This window comes from Ochotona princeps, chromosome 14 (genome assembly GCF_030435755.1).
Source record: "Ochotona princeps isolate mOchPri1 chromosome 14, mOchPri1.hap1, whole genome shotgun sequence".
NCBI classification, from domain to species: domain Eukaryota; kingdom Metazoa; phylum Chordata; class Mammalia; order Lagomorpha; family Ochotonidae; genus Ochotona; species Ochotona princeps.
Genome location: NC_080845.1, coordinates 63,588,002 through 63,606,973, shown reverse-complemented (window position 1 = coordinate 63,606,973; position 18,972 = coordinate 63,588,002). Strand labels below are relative to the sequence as shown.

Genomic DNA, 18,972 nt, shown 5'->3' with positions numbered 1-18,972 from the left:
TACCAAGGCACAGAATCAAATGCCCATCAAAAGAGGATTGGATAAAGAAATTGTCATACATCTGCTCCATGAACTACCAGTCAGCCATTAAAAAGAGTAAAATTCTATTTGCAACAAAATGGTCCCAACCAGAGACTAATGCTTAAATAAGGCAGTCCCCAAAGGACAAATATAAAGCGGCATTCATACAAAATTCAAAACAGATAGATATATAGGTGAACAAGTATAGAAATATATTCTCATAGAGGAACTATATGATAGAGACTAGCATACAAGGAAGTGAAAATATATTGTAGTACACACATTTGCGCCCTGTAACTAAACTGTTAAATATACCTTGACAATAAGATACTAGATTTTTCTGCCATTGCCCAAGCCTACAATGTTATGATGCACTTATATAGCAAAATTTTAAAATTTATAACTTACTAAATTAATATAGTACATATTATATATAATACATATATAGGTATATATTATTATTATGCAATAATAGTATTATATATAAACATTATCATATGTTAATATGAGAAGAAATGGTGGGAGGGGACTAGAGGGAGAAAGAAAAGGGAGGTAAGAGGGGAATCCCTATACCTACAAAACTGGATCATGGAAAATAGTACAAATAATTTTAAAATGCCTGAATAAAGAGGCAAGACACACATATACACAATGAAATCCTATTTTGCTTTGAAATCCTGTCATTTGTGATAATATGAATGAAATAGGAGGCCATGATATTAAATGAAATAAGCTAGATTTAGAACTACAAGTATAGGGTCTGGCACAATAGCCTAGTGATCTTGCATCTGCCAGGATCCCATATGGGCACTGGTTCGTGTCCTGGATGCTCCACTTCCCATCCAGCTCCCTGCCTATGGTTTTGAAAGACAGTAGAGGAGTGGCCCAGGGCCCTGGGATCCTGCACCTGCATGGAAGGCCAAGAAGAGTCTCCTGGCTCCTGGCTTCAGACCAGCTCAGCTCCAGCCATTGCTGCCACTTGTAGAGTGAACCAGCAGATGGAAAAATCTTTATCTCTGCTTCTCTCTGAAGATCTCACTTTCAAACAAAAATAAATCAATCTTTAATTTTTTAAAGAAATACAAATATCAGACATCATTGTTCTGGTATGTAAACACTCAAAAAATTCTCATAGAGATTTAGAGTATATCAGTGGCAACCAGAGGCTGGGATGCAGAGTGGAAGGAGGGGGCTTTTGGGGAGGTGTTTATTATATGGCGCTTTCCCTCAGTTGGATAGAAGGAATAGATCTCAAGAGATTCCAGTAAGGTGGCATAATTGGATGATGTATTGTATGCCTCAAAAATGTTTAAGTGGGGCCCAGCAGCGTGGCCTAGCGGCTAAAGTCCTCGCCTTGAAAGCCCCGGGATCCCATATGGGCGCCGGTTCTAATCCCGGCAGCTCCACTTCCCATCCAGCTCCCTGCTTATGGCCTGGGAAAGCAGTTGAGGACGGCCCGGAGCTTTGGGACCCTGCACCCGCATGGGAGACCCGGAAGAGGTTCCTGGTACCTGGCATCAGATCGGCGCGTACCGGCCCATTGTTGCTCACTTGGGGAGTGAAACATCGGACGGAAGATCTTCCTCTCTGTCTCTCCTCCTCTCTGTATATCTGGCTGTAATAAAATAAATAAATCTTTTAAAAAAATGTTTAAGTGGATGTTACACTCTTGCTAAAAAAAATGGTAATGATAGGAAGTAGGGTGCTTATTAGATTTAACCATATATAACCATAGTGTTCTACATGATACAAAAGTGCATATTATTATCTGTTATATTAAAAATAGTTTCTTAGTGTGTGTGTGTGTGTGTCTGTGTTCATGTGTTTCCTGCTATTTTGTTCTGCTTTTTAACTATGCTTCAGTGTCTGTTTCATAATTTTAGAATTAGTTCTGGTAAAATATCTTTAGTAATTTGCCTATTTTGTCAAAGTCTTCAAATATACTGGCAGTTCACTATTTAGTGCTTACTTTTGTGTGTGTTTATTTTGCCTAGTGGTATTAAATTCTCCTCATTCAGTCTACAACATTTTTATCTTTATTTTTTCCTCATTCAGTTTTAGCACAGCTTTACCTATTATATTAGGTTATTTTTCAAGGACGCAGGTTTTGCCCTCATATCACTTCTGTTCTTTTGTTTCTCTTTTTCATTTTCTCATACCCCTGTTTTTTATTATCATCTGCTTATTTCTTTGCTTTTTTAATATTATTTTTCATTTTGAATTTTTGAATTATGTGGTACAATTTTGTACAGACTGGGATTTCCTCCCAAACTCCCACACCTCAACAACTTTTCTCCATTTTACTATAGTAGTGTAGTCCTTCGTAAGAAATCATAATTCCATCAGTCTCTTATTTAAGTGTACCCCAACATTGATGGTACAGACAATGTCAGACAGTCCAGCATCCCATTGTTTACACATGTCCAACAGTTTCATTGGGAATCCATTTTGTTTTTGGACTGGCAGCAGGAATGCTTATTGCATTATACCCTCACATCTGGATACGCTAGACCCCAGTACTCCATCATTACACATTTTCATAATTGAGAAGCCATGAAGCAAGGTCAACAACTGGTATGAGTTAGAACAACAGCCTCAACAACAACAGTGATAACAACAACATCAAAATTACAGCACCATGAAACAACATGCCACTGACAAACCAACTCATGGATGACAAAAAGGAAATACAAAAGTCTCTTGGGAAAAATGATAATGATGCCACTGTGTAATCCATGAGCCAGCAATGAATTTGATAAGAGAAGAAGAAGTATTTGGAATAAATAAAGCTGAAATAAAAAAAACATTAAAACACATGCGATGCAGAAAAAAAAAGCAGTATGGATCAGATTATTGAAGTTACACTTTCCATGCTGATTTCCTTATCTAAGAGAGAACATAAGGTATTTGCTTTTTTTGTGATTGATTCATTTCACTGAGCTTAAAGGTCTCTAGTTGGGACCACCTACTTGTTTTTTTTTTTTTATTGTTAATTATTTTGCATCATGTGACAGTTTCATAGGCTCTGGGAATCCCCCCCTCCCTCCCCCTCCCCTCCCCCCAGTGGATTCCTCCACCTTGATGCAGCATTACAGTTCAAATTCAATCAAGATTCTTTCATTGCAAACATATACCAAGCATAGAGTCCAGCTACTTATTGTCCAGATGGGTTGAACAGTTTCTTGGGGAGACCCTTTCTGGTCCGAAGTTTGAGCTGGCAGAATATCATCACAGTCAATTAAGAGTCCCAATATAACATCAACAGCAATTTGCAATGTTATGGAATTGACATGGTTTTGAGTAGCCAGTGTATTAAAAAGAAAAAAAAAAAAAAAAAAAGGAAAACAAGTCCTAGCCACCACCTATGATTAGCTCATTGACATTTCAATTTTAGTTCATATACAGGACCGGCTGCTCTATACCTTAAAATGGCCATAAGGCACCATTCAGCTGTTTCGTGTCCATTTCATCTTAGTATTTAGCCAGTTGTTGTGTTGAAGTAAAATTTTGCTGATCTTGGCAGATTTTAGGATAATCCAGACTGGCTTGTAACTCTAACAAGATATATGTCAACATTTTAGGTGCAGAACATTTTTTTTTTTGGGGGGGGGGTGTGCAGGAAAATCCTCAACACCATGGTGAGGAGTAACTAATCTTTGTGACCCACCCAGCGAGGCATGAGCCAATCCATGCCAGCTCTTTCCTGTCAGATTTCAAGTTCTACTTTCTTATGTTTATTTATTTTAGGTTTGTTTTTTTGTTTGTTTGTTTGTTTGTTTGTTTTAGTTTGTATGATTGTTTGTTTGCTGTGAGGGGTTTTCGAAGCGATCCCGATGGTCATTGTGAGGGAGGGGGGGTCCAGAGGTGGAGCCAGGCTCGGACCAGAGAAAGCTCTCCTCCCTGGTCCCGAAGGACGTTTATTGTTCTTCTGTTTCTGCGGACCACTCAGGGCTTCTGGTTGTCTTTCCGATGACGTTGGTTTCTGCACGGTAGTGTTTGGACTTCTTCCATCCCCTGTGGAAGCTCCGCTTGGGGGTGGGTGACCTCAGAGTACTCGGCCTCCGAGGGCATCCAATTCCCTGTGGCCTCCTTGGCAGTTGAGATATAGTCCTTGTTGCTCGTATTAATAGTTTGTGGTGAAGGTCTGGGAGTCTTCATGGTTGGGATCCAAGCTTCCTCCTTACCACCTGCTCCACTCTGGAGTGCCCCCCTGCTCCACGCACATGACCTCCTGTTAAGAGGTTGTCAGGATCGCACCCGATTCCCCCCTCATTGCATTGGTATAGTAGTTTTATTGTTGTTTAGTGCCGCTTTGAGTCTGTTATCTATGAATTACCAGATTTGATCTTGATAGGCTATATTGTACTTTTTTCTCACTCTTTTTATGGGACCACCTACTTGTAAATAGTATGATTTCATTCTTCTTAATAGCTGAATAACATTCCATGGAGTAGATGTACCACAGTTTTTTAACCACTCCTCTTTGGATGGGCATCTAGATTGTTTCCATGTCTTTGCTATTGTGGATTGTGCTACTGCAAATATAGGATTACATATCCCCTTCTTATATACAGATTTCATTTCTTTTGGGTATATTCCTAGGAGCGGGATAGCTAGGTCATAAGGCAGATTTATTTGCAATTCTCCAAGCACTCTCCATACTGATTCCCACAGTGGTTGTATTAGCCTACGCTCCAACCAGCAGAGAAGGAGGGTGTCTTTCTTCCCACAACCATGCCAGCAGATGTTGCAAACATATTACCAAAAGTAATATACAGATTCAATGCAATCTCAATCAAAATCCCAACAACATCCTTCTCAGAAATAGTAAAGATGATACAAAAGTTCATCTGGAATCACAAAAGAACACGAATAGCTAAAGCTATCCAGAAAAATAGAAATCAAGCTGGAGGAATCACAATTCCAGACCTCAAGACATACTACAGAGAAGTGGTTCTCAAAACAGTCTGGTACTGGTACAGAAACAGAGAAGATCAATGGAACAGAATAGAAACACTAGAAGGGAGCCCACACATGTGTAGCCAACTAATCTTTGACAAGAAAACTGAAAACAACCCAGGCAAAAAGCCTGGTCTGTTCCACAAATGCTGTTGGGACAATTGGATAGCAGCCTGCAGAATTAAGAAGCAAGACCCACATCAGTCACATTATACGAAAATCAGCTCTAAATGGATCAAGGACCTAAATCTACACCCAGAAACCATCAAACTATTAAAGGAAAACATAGTAGGCACACTCCAAGATATAGGAACAGTGCAAGACTTCTTAGAAAAGACTCCAAAAGCACAGGCAAACAAAGCCAAAATGAACAAATGGGACTCCATCAAATAAGAAGCTTCTGTACAGCAAAGGAAATGATCAATAAAGTGAAGAAAACCCAACAGAATGGGAGAAAATTTTTTGCACAATACACAAATGATAGGGGACTAACATCCAGGATTTACAAAGAGTGTCAGAAACCCAGGGGCAGCAAAAAAAAAAAAAAAAAAAAAAAAAAAAAAAAAAAAAAACTGTTAAAATACGGGCAAAGGAAATAAACAGACATTTTCCAAAAGAACAGATTCAAATGGCTAACAAACATATGAAAAGATGTTCAGGCTCCCTCACCATGAGAGAGTAACAAATGAAAACCACATTGAGGTACCACCTAACTTCAGTGAGACTGCCCTACATTCAGAACTCAACTTATTTCTTTGGTTTTATTCAAATATTAGTGTCTAAAACTGTAAATTTCACTCAAACATTGCTGTTATTATATCCAAAGATATATTTAGTATTTTTTTGTAATTCCTTTCCAAGTATAAGTGTAAGAATTATTTTAGATTTCTTCTTTGTCCACAACATTTTTAAGTATGTAGCTTTTATCATTCCTAAATGTGAGAAATATTTTTAGTCACCTCTTGGTTATTAACTTCTAACTTTATTATGTTGTATTCAAAGCTGATGATGTAGACAATATCTTTTGTAGTATGTTGAGGCTTTCCTTCTTGGTTAACTTCATTATCACTTTGGTAAACATCTCTGTGCTGTTGAGAAGACCTGAATTTTTAATGTTGGCTGAAGAATTTCTGCATATGAAACGATGAATATATGTTCAAATTCCTGATTTTTTTCTGTTTAGTGTATTAAAAATTGAGACATGTGTTGAAGCTCCTCTTCACAGTGGGCAATTCATGAATTTCTCCTCCTAGTTGTGCCCATTTTTGTTTCATATTGTTGCAAGCTCTTTTATTCCATTCATTGTTGTTTTAAAATGTGATGCATTTTTAATTAATTCAAATATTTTTATTATTTAGTGAACTTCTTCATTCACAGTAATTCATTTCTGATTTTAAATTAGCATCCATTTGATTAGTATGTGTAAAATTGACTGATAGTGCATCAACTACATGTCTATGGATGGAATTGGGTCATTGTTATCAATATTGCCTAATTCTTTAGATTGCTATGAAAGGACAGATATTTCCCTAAAGCATGGTAGTCATTAGGGACTGTTTCGTGTTTGAAATTAGATGCAAAACAGAGAAAGAGGTGGATTAGGAACTCTCAGACAAATCAAATTTATTAAAGATTAATAAATTCAGCAGCAATAGCCAACTGCAAGTATGCAAGTTGGAGCAGACACTTGGCAGTACCCAGTCCTTCCACAGACTGGGCTGTTTATAGTATAAAGGTCTCCAGGTATTTGGAGGGGTGAGGGAGTAGGCAGAGCTGAGGCAGCTTTTCAGGGGCATTTCAAATCTCAGTGGACATTTTCCCCTGGGAGCTAGGTGGGCGGAGAGAAATGCAGAAGGTAAGGTGTTGTACAATACCTGGCACAGGTTGGGCTGATGTGCTGAAACCCAAGAGCAAGTGCCTAAAGAAACTGGCTGTGTTTACTGTCTGTGAGCTACCTGGCTGAGGCTTCATTCCTTGCTCCATCATTAGAGCATCTTACTGATTGCACCAATGAAGTATAGAACCTCTGAATAAGAGACAGCATTCTCTTTTACATGTTTACCACTGCACTCCTTTGCCAGGACCCCTCCTTCCTTGGAACTGGAAACCATATTTAAGTGTAATTTGGCCTACACAACTTTTATCTGTGGATCTGCCATGAAGTGGAAGGACTTGAAGCGTGTTGCGGTAAGGCCTAGTTGTCTTTCTCCATGCAGTCTCTCTGGACCACAAGACTTAAGATTGGGGCATATATGATGGTGGTGATGCCCTATGGCTCTGGCATTCTGTGTAAGCACTGGTTTGTGTCCCAGATGTTCTACTCCCACTGCAGGTCTTTGCTTATGGCATGGGAAAATAGTAGAGGGTGGCTCAAAAGGCCTTGGATCCCTCTACCATGTGGGAGTCTTGGAAGAAGCTTATGATCTCCAGCTTCGTATCAGCTAAGCTCTGGCCTCTATAGGCATTTTGGGAAGTGAACGAGTGGATAGAAGACCTTTTCTCTGTCTCTCTCTGTGCAAATTCATCTTTAAAATAAAAATAAATCTTTTCTAAAACAGACTTAAGATGATAAATGCATGATTCTATTGAGAGATTTTTTTAACAAATGTATTATTTTGCTTTTATTTGAAAGGCAAGAGATACAGAGAGCTGGAGAATTAGAAAGGAATATTTTCCACCTGCTGATCTTGTTCTAGATTCTTTGATTGGGGGAGGGAGTGTGCAGGGTGGGAGTATTGACCCCTTTCACTCCAGTAAGTTCTCAGAAAGTTATGGATTAAACTCCCAACTTCCCATGATAACTATCAAGCACACCACAATACTTCTGACACATATATACATTGTTCCTTGTATCAAGTTTTCTATTTATATAGGACAGTTTCCTCACTGTAAGAAACAGAAAACGTTTTGGAAAACAAAAGAGTATTTGAACTTGCTCCCAAATAGTTTTTAGCAGGAAATCTCATCAGCTTTGCTCAGTGTCTCTTCCTAAAATATGCTGAAGTGACTTCTACTAGGAGAAACCAGAAGGAAAATAGCAGAAATCCTAGTAAGGTTGGAGATAAAAATAATGATAAGCCAATGCTCTCTAGATAGTTTTTGTTTAAGATTTAAGCCAGCTTCCTGTCATGTACTAAATTTTAAGGAATCAATAAGCCCTGAGATGTTAGTTGAAAGTCGAGACCTAGAGATCCAGTCAGAAGAACTGAAGCAGAAGATGACAGACCCAGCAGGTTTTCTCTTTCTCACTACTGTGTGCTGGAATACCCACCCACAGCCTCCTAGCACTATCAGATTCAAAATCCAGAAATGTGAAGGACCACTTCCTTGGGGCTACACCAGCTCCCATGTCCTACCAAAGGCAAAAACACAGGCAGTTTCATTCCAAAACTCTTATTGCTCATCATTTGACATTTAAATATGGTGATAGGTAATAAGAAAAGTGTGACTTGGTACTTTACCCACTGAAAAATAATCTTGCGTCTTACCTTAGGGACCTGTGCCCTGGTCCATCAGCTGTAATCCTCACTGGACTAAAAAGCAATGTTAGTGCATTTCTTGTGTGATTAACAAGATGGCTTCTGTTTCATCTTGAAAAACAGGTGGAATCTGCAGAGGCATGCCTGATTCTAGCCAACCCTCTGTGCAGCGATTCGCATGCTGAAGATACTTCCAACATCATGAGGTAAGGACCCGGCATTGTGTTTGCTGGGTTATCGCTTACTCTACTTCCTCTGAAATAGAGTCAAGTGCAGCGCATGTAAGCTACTGCAGCATGGGTTTCATCATTTTCCACAACTTCGCATCTTTTTTTTGGCCTTAATCCCCTACAAACTATGCCAACAGCTCCAAAGAGGTGAGAAACAGAGTGCGGTGAGTGTTTACATGATCCTTTGTGAATGACTCAGAAGTTTCATGAGGTTAGTACAAGGTGTCTTCAAAAATTCATGAAAAATTTGCATTACTTTTTAAAGTCCATTTTTTTCCATGAGGTGCCTCAAAACTATCTGAATTCTAAACAATCAATCACACCAACAACTGATTACTGTTTGGGTAGGATAATTAATACAGTTAAGGTACTCTCCTCCTCAAAAAAAGTGTCAATTGAGAACTCTTACTAGCACAAATTTATTGAGATTATTTTTCACTAGTACAATGAAATATCATGTTAAGTTCAGTATGACACAATGAATTCCAGTTAGTATCAATGGCCTCAGTTGTGAACTATCTATGAGCAGTAATTTGATTTAAAGTGATAGTTAATGATGGTTTTGATGATAGTAGTACTACATCCAATCCAGATGAACTTCTGGCTCCCAGAAAAACACAAGTTCATATAGCTGAAGATTATCCAGCAAGCAGCAAGAGACAGTTAAAAAAATTATATCATGCCTAAACAGTAAACTTGGCGTAGATCTTATTTCTTGATTTCTAAAATGAGAAAATTCAATTACATAGTCTGTGACCTAGTTGATGTTAGATAAAACAGTTAAATCTTCATTGTTTTCTGTAATTCTTGTATTTCCATTTCAGGACAAATCTAAAAAATGTGAAACTGTTTATCTCTTCTTCAAGAGCTGGCCCTAACTTTTTGAATATCAATAGCTGACTTTTCAGTAGATTTGGTTTAGAAGTCACTAAACCACTAGCACCCTACTGAGTATGTTGTTTAACAGAGTATTTTTAGAAACCAGCATAGCAATGAACTTTATAATATGATGAATTTTCCTAGATTTACCCACACTCCAGTTGAACTCTAAATTGAATAATACAGACACTTGGCTTCATGTGCATTGCTGATGAGCACATTTTTTATTTGTGCAGGGTTCTCTCTGTCAAGAACTACTACCCTAAGACCAGAATCATCATACAGATTCTTCAATCTCATAACAAGGTATTAGAATACATCAGAATTTTCAGTTCATTTCTCATTGAGTCTTTAAATTGCCATGAACCTGATTACTAGGTAAAGAATCTACAAATAAAGTTTCTGCCAACCGAACATGAAATTTGGAGCCTCACTAAGAATGTTAATCACTTGGTGGATACATTGGGAGCAAAATTAAAAATCTAAGCCATTTGACCTAATGTTGTAATTCTAGCATTGCATTTGTTCTTATCACCTCCATTGTCCTGGGCAAAACATTATCCCAACCATGGTAAGGGATAAGTGGTATCAAGTAATTAAATGAAAGAAAACAACATCCATGCAAATAAGCTTCCTAGAGATATCTGTACTCCGAATGATTAAACTACTTTCTCCTACAAAACAGGTCTATCTGCCAAAAATTCCCAGTTGGGACTGGAACATGGGAGATAATATAATCTGCTTTGCTGAATTAAAGCTTGGATTCCTTGCCCAAGGCTGTTTGGTGCCTGGCTTGTGCACCTTTCTAACATCTCTATTTGTTGAGCAAAACAAAAAGGTAACCTTGTACATTGATATCAAACCTTGTCTCTAACCCCAGGTCCCAATCCTAGGACAAGCTTTACAAAAACAAGCTAACCAAAAGCCTGAACGAAAGCAGGCTTCCCCCAATAAATGAGATTTGACTTCTACTGAAGGTGTCAGGAAACTGGCTTACCATTTCACATAAATTTCCTCTTGAATGACAGAATCCCAGATCTATGTGAACATGCTATGTATGGCTGGATTATATGTTTCAGGTTATTCCTAAACAGACATGGGAAAAACAATTCTTGGATGGACTGAAGAACAAAATTATAACTCAACGTCTATCTGATGATTTTGCTGGAATGAGTTTTCCTGATGTTTCCCGGTAGGTTAAAGTCAAATATCCTCTCCTTATTCTTTCACACAACTGTTTTCATCCCACACTGGTCATCAAGGCCTCTCCCTAGGCCAGCCTCTGTTATCAACACTGAAGATAAAATCATGAACAGCTTTGAGGGTTTGTGGCACCCTTACTTCTGTCAGTTGCCTCAGGTGGTTTCCGGTCCCAGTGCCAATTCCTGCTGTGGGAGACCCTTGCTCTTCTGCTCACACTCATGCTTCCTCTCTGTCATGCTCAAATTCTGATAAACCAAGCTCCCTACTCCTTCCTCTTTCTCACACTTTCTTGTCTCACTCCCTAGGCTCTGCTTCGTGAAGTTGAACCTCATGCTGATAGCCATTGAAAACAGATCTGCCCTTCACGGTGTTTACTGGTACCAATAAGGCTTCTCATGTCTACAGTTACTTTCTAAGGAGAACATGATTAAGACTTTTCAAAAGATACAGTTAGAGCCCGGCTCATTACCATGTGCTGAGAGTCAGCCTCCTGGTTGCTAGGCTCCCACCACTGTCGTGCCCTGAGAGCTGTCTCTAAGACTGGGGTTGGAACAGTAACTCCAATGGGCAAACACTATGCTTTTGCCCTTGCTCAGGTGGTTCCAGCCTGGTTCTCTCTCATGATCTTCTCAGATCTGTTCTTCTTAGCAATATATTTAGATCTTGTAAATCTCGGCCTTGAAAAAAAGCTAGGAAATAGAATAGCCTCAGATAAGCTGCATCATTGTTCAGATTGGAGGTTTTATTGGCCCACTGGATCAAGTCGGCCATTGATAGAGTGGATAAGAGAAAGAGGCAATCTTAATAGGACATTAGTCTTTCCAGAGAATCCATAAGTCATAGTATGGTTACTTGTGTCATACCAAAACAAATCCAGGGCAAAGGGAATCTACATAGACAGGTGGGAAACATAACAAAAGAACATGAATGAGCTACAGTGATCTTCTATAGAGACAAAAGGTGTGGAAAAAAAAAAAAAGAAAAAGTAGAGACCCAAATGTGATGGGGAGCAAGAAAGACTATTATTACACTGGCTCATTTGTGTTCCTTAGTAGAAAACTAACTCACGTTATAAACTGGAATCAACAGATTTGATGCAGATTTTGATTCTGATTTGCCAGCCTTTTGGCTTAAGTGAAGTTAATTAAATTAATCTCTAAAATCCCTTCAAGCTGTAAAACTGGAATCCCTGGGAATGCTAGAATTGTAGAGAACCATAATATCTGCAATATTAAAAGATATTAGATAGAGCATGAAGGAATAATTTTATGTGAAAAAATTGAAAGAATTAAAGTCCTGTTTGGATACAGAAGATCTAGAAAAAAGCTGAATAGCAAACAAAGTCAATAGATTACTGTTGAAAGTCATTAAGAAGACACTAGCAAGTGGTATTATTCGTTAAAATTCTGTTTAACAAATTCTGCCATGTTTGAGAACATCTCACAACCTAAACCTATGCATATCGTTATCTGCACAAATGGACTTTGTTCTATAAACATGTCATGTGCAAAGTGTAGGCTTACAGCTGTAAGCTAGCCAGGTTGGGTCTCAGATTGAATTAGATCTTGATCAAATTTCAGTAGCATCTTTTGCCATCATCATCCTGGGGTTCGAAATAAACTTATTTCTAAACTTTCAAAGACGCATAATTTCTAAAAATTCGTTTCAAACTTGACAAAATCTAAATTTCCTAAAATGGGGCCCAGAAATTTCTTCTTAAGTCTTTATGATATGTATTCAGGTTTTCACTGGCATGTAAAACTACTGGGCCACATGTTTGTTTCTATATTCCCAGGGTTAACACACTAGATTTCTATAAATTGTATTAAGGTGACTATTAAGACATGATAGACCAGAAAATGAACATTTATTAAGCCCCTGAATTTTGCGTTGATTCACGTGGTCTTGGTGCTGTTCACACATGGCACTTGTCTATCACCAATCAAAGGGAGCCAGTTGGAACATAGCTTTAGCTTTGGTTTCTCTTTGAAGACTCACATCTTTCCAAGAGACTGATTTTTCAAAGACACTGGCAACAGTTTCTCAAAAGACTGTTGTTTCATGGACAAGACTGTTTCAGGCACTTACATACACACACTCTTGAAACCTATAGCAGCACTACGAGATGGTAACAATCACCAGTCCCATTGTGTAGAGAAGGAAACGGAGACCCAGAAGCATCAGATAGTTTCTTGAGTTCCCAAGATCCCCAAGGGGCAGCAATACATTGTACACTCAGTCTATCTCTGTGGGCCATGCTTCGGAGCACCTTGCTTCTAAAATAACCACAATTCCTATTTATGGATAGAAATCTGATAATCTCCCTTTTTCAGAGCCACTTCAACAGGCTAAGATTTACAGAAGTCCTGAAGGATCCTGAAGAATTACCTTGGGCAATTATGCATCACCCGCTAAGGGGAGCAGCTGAATCTGACCTCAGTTGGAGAACATTCTGAGTTTGTTCTTTGGCAAACCAGTTCTCAAAGAGGCTGGCTGTGATTTAAGAAGGAGACTGCTGAAGAATAATACCAATCTGAGATAATCCTCAAAGGAAATATGCATCTTCTCTCAAATATCCTCATAGCTACATTTGTAACATAAGTTCTGAGAACAATCCACACCTCTCACACACCCTTCTAAAAGACAAAGTAGAACACAACAAAGTCTATGCTTGCTGGTAGTGAACACCAACCGAAGACAATTAAAGGGTCAAAACTCCACCTCCTTTTCGTTTCAAAGACAAATCCAAACATTGCACTCATTCACACCAGTCAGTGAACACTCAAGAAATGCCATCCATTGCCGTAGGGGACCAGGTCCCTGAACCCTGCCATTCATTCCCCTCCAGCTCTTTGGCCCAGGACTGAAGGGTTTTTATTGTGCCAACTCTTTTATTTCTGTAAGGGTTTATTAACGTTCGAAGATGACTTTGGGCTATCCTAACATCAGAGCAAATGGAAAATTGCCAAATTAAGACTAAACCTCACCAATGTGAATATAAAAAAGCGTGACTCTTAAAAGGTACTGTCATCAGGCACAAAAACAAACAAGCAAAAAGAAAAAAGAAAAAGGTAGTGAGGCCTTATCCCAATGGAAATGTGAACAGAAGGAAATAAGGGGAGACTTTGATAAACAAGGAGAAATATAGGTCACGCAAAAAGTCATAGTTATGGCAGAGACCTACATCAAAGAAAAACAAGAATAGAAATTTATTGGACTGCCTTTTCCAGCACAGAATCCACAAAAAAAATGCTTAATGCAGAAATAAAAAATGATAGGCTTAAAAATCAATATCAATGTCAAGAGAAGTGTGCATTTCCAAACCTTACATAGTAAACAAAACACACTTGGAATTCATCTGGCTAATTAGATAAAACTTATTACTAAGCAGTAGGTGTGTGACCATAAGAATGAGAACAGTATGGTCTTGGATTACTTGGCATTTGATAGCCTAAATTAGCAAGGCAGGATTCACCTGGATTGATTGGACCACCTCATGACACAATCCAGGCAGGAAGCACCAACCACTCCTCTTAGCTGTGTAGGCAGCTGAGCAGCCAGGTTGTTACCTGACTGTCTAACACATTTAGCAGTAATCAAACAAAGAATCAAACACAAGTAGATTAACATTTTTCCACCATGTCTGATAGTAAAATGAGATTGAATTCTATTAACTCAGCAACCTAGAGAATCCACAGGTGATGATAGAATGAAATATCTACTATTGTCACAGAACTTCAAAGAGGAAATTACTGCGTTTTTTTACTTTACATTTCCAGTGGCTTGATGCTAAATCCGCCTGCACAAGTTAGGCTGCGTAAGAATACACTAGGCTTCTTTATTGCTGAATCTCCGAAAGAAGTCAAAAGGTAATTTTTGATTACTTTGTGGGGAGCAGGGAGCACTGAAGCAAATAGAACTTAATGGGAGGCAGACTGAATCAGCACTGCGTGTCTGCACCGTTAAGTCTCACGTAAGTCATTCTTGATTTGCTTTCCTTGTCCAGAGCCTTCTATTACTGCGTGAGCTGTCACAGTGATTTGACTAATCCTGAACTTATTGTACCATGTGCATGCAGAACTAAGAGTTGGATTCACCTCACAGGTAATTGTACTTTATGTCTGGCTGTTCTTAGTCTAGCTTCCTAATCAAGGAGAGAGAACATCATCTCTTCAAAGACAAAGCCCAAATGAACAGAGCTAAGATGTGGCAGACATTTCAAGAGTTAACAGTGATTTAGAGCTAGCAGAAACTACTAGTTATTTAATTAAATTTCCTAAAAAGCCATGCAAATTAATTCCCCCAAAGAGATTCAGAATTATAATTGAAAGGTAGAGGCACCGTATTAGTGCCAATTCAATCCCAAGCATGCTTTTCTGCCTTTTGCTTTTTGTTATCCCACATACTGTATTTGACTGCTGACTTATCCACAAGAGAGGCACTGCACGATCATTCCTTGAGCACCCTGTTTCCTTCATGAATCAGAAGTTAAAGGTTTGCTCATTCTGACACCGTGATGAGGGAATGCAATTTTCTTCATTTTTCTCTACTTGAACTCAATGGCTTAGAATAACCATTTCTGTAACAGTGCAGAAAAAGGAAAATTAATCTCAAGCATTTATGATGATTTAGTCCCTTCTGTCTTATAACTTAATCTCTTCCAGGTGCATTCATGTTTCTTTGAGAAAAACCTCAATGTTTCAGAATTTAAACTAAATAACTTAAGCATTTGAATTTCTTGCCAGATCTGTTGTTACGATGAGACCTCTTACCCTCCTCTGCTCCCCAGCATGCTACTTACACAGAGCAACGAATTTACTTGGCATTCTGGTCATTTGTGCAATGGGCAGCAAGTCTTCACTGATCCCTCTTACAGCAGGCGTTCCTCACCCCTGTAGTCTGTTTCCTTCTGGGACCTCTCCATTAACAATTAATGAAACTGTTCTTAGCTTAAGTCACCTTGTGTCATGTGTTCATGGAATCCATCCCCACTGTCACAGCCTTCAATCTTGAGGTATCCTGAAACTCCCTGTTTTGTACCAGCAGTTTTTGTTGTTGTTGTTGTTGATGATGATGATGATGTTCTACTTGTATTTAGGGTCTAGGTTCACTATGGTTATTAATAACAGCCTGGTTGAGATATAGTTAAAATACCATGAAATTAAATGCTATATCCACTGAATATCTATAATTCAGTGAGTTTTAGTGTATGGATGGAATCTTGCAGTGATCAATACAAGGAATTCTCGAACTTAATTCTGATAAAAGCCCATACTCAATAGTAGGCAATACCATTTTCTACACTATTTACAAATTTGGAAACAGTTCATCTAAATGTGCCTTTTTTGGTTGTTTTTTCAAGAAGAGGCATATAGTATATGACCTTAATTCCATGCCTCCTTTTATGCATATGTCAATACCCTATTTTTCAAGGCTCAAAAATATTCTATTATTTATACATGTGCATTTCTGTGCAATCCATGTCATTTTGGTTGCCCATTTATCAATGATAACTAGTTAGATTGCTTCCAAGTTGTGAATATTACACAGAATGTTGTTATAAAGACTGGTGCTTAGATGCTTTCTTTAAATTTCTGCTTTCAACTTGTTTTATGTGTATATAACCAGAAATGTAACTAACATTAATTATATTTTTCTATTTGATAAGAAACCAGTGGGCTGCTTGCACGATTGCTAAGCTGTTTCACATTCCAAAAATCAAAGCACTTGAGTTACTTTGTCCAAAAAAAATTCCCTCTGCGTGTTGGTTTCTCTAGAGTCCCATAATTTTCCATTTTTTAAATTAACAGATATTTTAATGGATATTAAGTGGTTTATAATTTGATGTGAATTTTCTTAATATTCAGTTATTTAAATTTCTTCCTGAGGATCCTACGTACCATTTACATATTATCTTGAAAAATAATGCCCACTTAGTCCCTCTCTTTTAATTTAATTGTATTCTTTATATTATTGAAATATGTAAGACCTTCATGATTTCTAAATACAAATGTCTTTAAAATCATGTGATTGGCAAACATTTCTTCTATTCTGTGATTTATCTTCATTTCTTTCTTATACTTTAAAACACAAAATTTTAATTCTGATAAAAGCTAATGACATTTTTTTCATTTTGTCATTTGTGCTTTTATGGAATGTCTAATAACAGCTTGAGCAACATTAAGTCATGACGATTTACTTCAGTATTTTATTCTCAGAATATCATATTTTGGCCTTTTCATGTAGATCTGTAATTCAATTTGAGTTGATATATTTGGTATCAAAGAGATTTAATGGCATTTTTGAAAGTGTGAATATCTAGGGTGTTAGCATTTGGTTTAACAAGCTGCCCCATGGAACACCTACATTGTGCATTGGAGTCTCTGAGTTTGAGTACCTATTTGGTTCCCAATTCCAGCTTTTTGCTCACGCACATCACACCATGGAAGCAGTTAATGGGTATGACTCAATCACCTGACTGAGTGCCACTCTGTGGGAGACCCAGATAAAGTTCCTTGTTTCTGTCTATTATATAACCTTATCCTAGTTGTTGTAGACATCCGGGGAGTGATCCACCAGATGGGAAATTCTTTTTTTTCCTCTCTCTGCTATCAAATAAATAATACAATATTTTAATGTAGTTTATAATAAATCTATGGGATTCTGGATTCTTAATTCTGTTTTATTAATTCATCTTTCTAGCCCTATACCAGAAGCATTCTCTCTTGATTGCTACAGTTTGCCATGTTTTTTGACAGTATGAAGCACAAGTCAAATTAAATTGGTTTTTGTATATTGATCTTGTATTATGCAACCTTGTTACATCTGTTGATTAGTTCTGTTAGATTTCTTGCTTGCTTTCCATTTCCCTTTGTATCTGATTGCCATGGAAAACTTTTAGAACATTACAGACTAGAAATAAGATAGCTTTTACTATTGTTTTCTTCCTGACCACAAGGGAAAATCCTTCAGCCTTTAGGGATGATGTTAGCTGTGAGTTTTGTTTTGAGAGTCTTTTTTCCTGGAAATTTGGAGTGGGAGAAGTTTCCTTCTAGTCCTAAATTCTCTCTTTCTTTCTTTCTTTCTTTCTTTCTTTCTTTCTTTCTTTCTTTCTTTCTTTCTCTCTTTCATGCTTTCTTTCTTGCTTTCTTTTTTTGCTAAAGTTTTATTTTGAATTTTTGAGTTTTATAGTACAAATTCATACAGACTGGGATCCCCCCTCCAAGAAAAATACCATACCCCGACAGATTTTTCGCACATTGCTACAATAGTATAGTCCTTCATAGGAGTCATGATTCCATTACTCTGTTATTTTAACTGTGCCCCAACATTGCTGGTACAGACAATGTCAGGCAGTCAGTATCATATTGTATACTCATGTCCAACAGTTTCATTGGGAGTCCATCTCTGATTTGGAATCAGGAATACATATTGCATTGTAATCCTACCATCTGGATATGGTAGTCTCTATTATTCCATCACTATACATTCCCATAAATGAGAAGCCTCAAAATAAGGTCAACAATTGGTATGAATTAGAACAATAAAAACAATAACAACAAAAACAAAATTATAGCACCATGGAGTTGAAAAAAAATGCACCACTAATTAACCAACTCGTGGGTGACAAAAAGGAAATACAAAAGTCTCTTGGGAAAAATGATAATGATGCCACTGTGTAATCCATGAGCCAGCAATGAATTTGACAAGAAAAGAGAAAGTATTTGGATAAGTAAAACTGAAATAAAAAACATTAAAACACATGCGATGCAGAAAAAAAAAACAATATGGATCAGATTATTGAAGTTACACTTTCCGTGCTGGTTTCCTTATCATAGAGAGAACATATGGTATTTGTTCTTTTGTGATTGACTCATTTCACTGAGCTTAAAGGTCTCTAGTTGGGACCACCTAGTTGTGAATTGTATGATTTCATTCTTCTTAATAGCTGAATAACATTCCATGAAGTAGATATAGCACAGTTTTTTTTTAACCACTCCTCTTTGGAAGGGCATCTAGATTGTTTGATCTCTTTGCTATTGTAGATTCTGCTGTGATAAATATAAGATTACAGATACCTTTCTCATATACAGGTTTCATTTCTGTTGGGTATATTCCTAGGAGTGGGTAGTTGGGTCATATGACAGTCTTATTTGCAATTCTCCAAGCACTATCGATTTTCACAGTGGTTGTACTATCCT

The 18,972-nt window shown here is 37.7% G+C and overlaps 1 protein-coding gene across 2 annotated transcripts in view; it reads left to right on the top strand.

Moving 5' to 3' along the window:
• The window catches only part of KCNU1 (potassium calcium-activated channel subfamily U member 1), a 132,161-nt gene that overhangs the window by 36,131 nt on the left and 77,058 nt on the right, over positions 1–18,972 (top strand). For both annotated transcript variants that reach the window (XM_058672625.1, XM_058672626.1), the window contains exons 11-18: positions 7,062–7,167; positions 8,583–8,665; positions 9,805–9,874; positions 10,254–10,406; positions 10,648–10,760; positions 11,077–11,148; positions 14,551–14,640; positions 14,778–14,875. In XM_058672625.1, the coding sequence (XP_058528608.1) occupies positions 7,062–7,167; positions 8,583–8,665; positions 9,805–9,874; positions 10,254–10,406; positions 10,648–10,760; positions 11,077–11,148; positions 14,551–14,640; positions 14,778–14,875 (785 nt within the window). The remainder of the gene's footprint in view (positions 1–7,061; positions 7,168–8,582; positions 8,666–9,804; positions 9,875–10,253; positions 10,407–10,647; positions 10,761–11,076; positions 11,149–14,550; positions 14,641–14,777; positions 14,876–18,972) is intronic.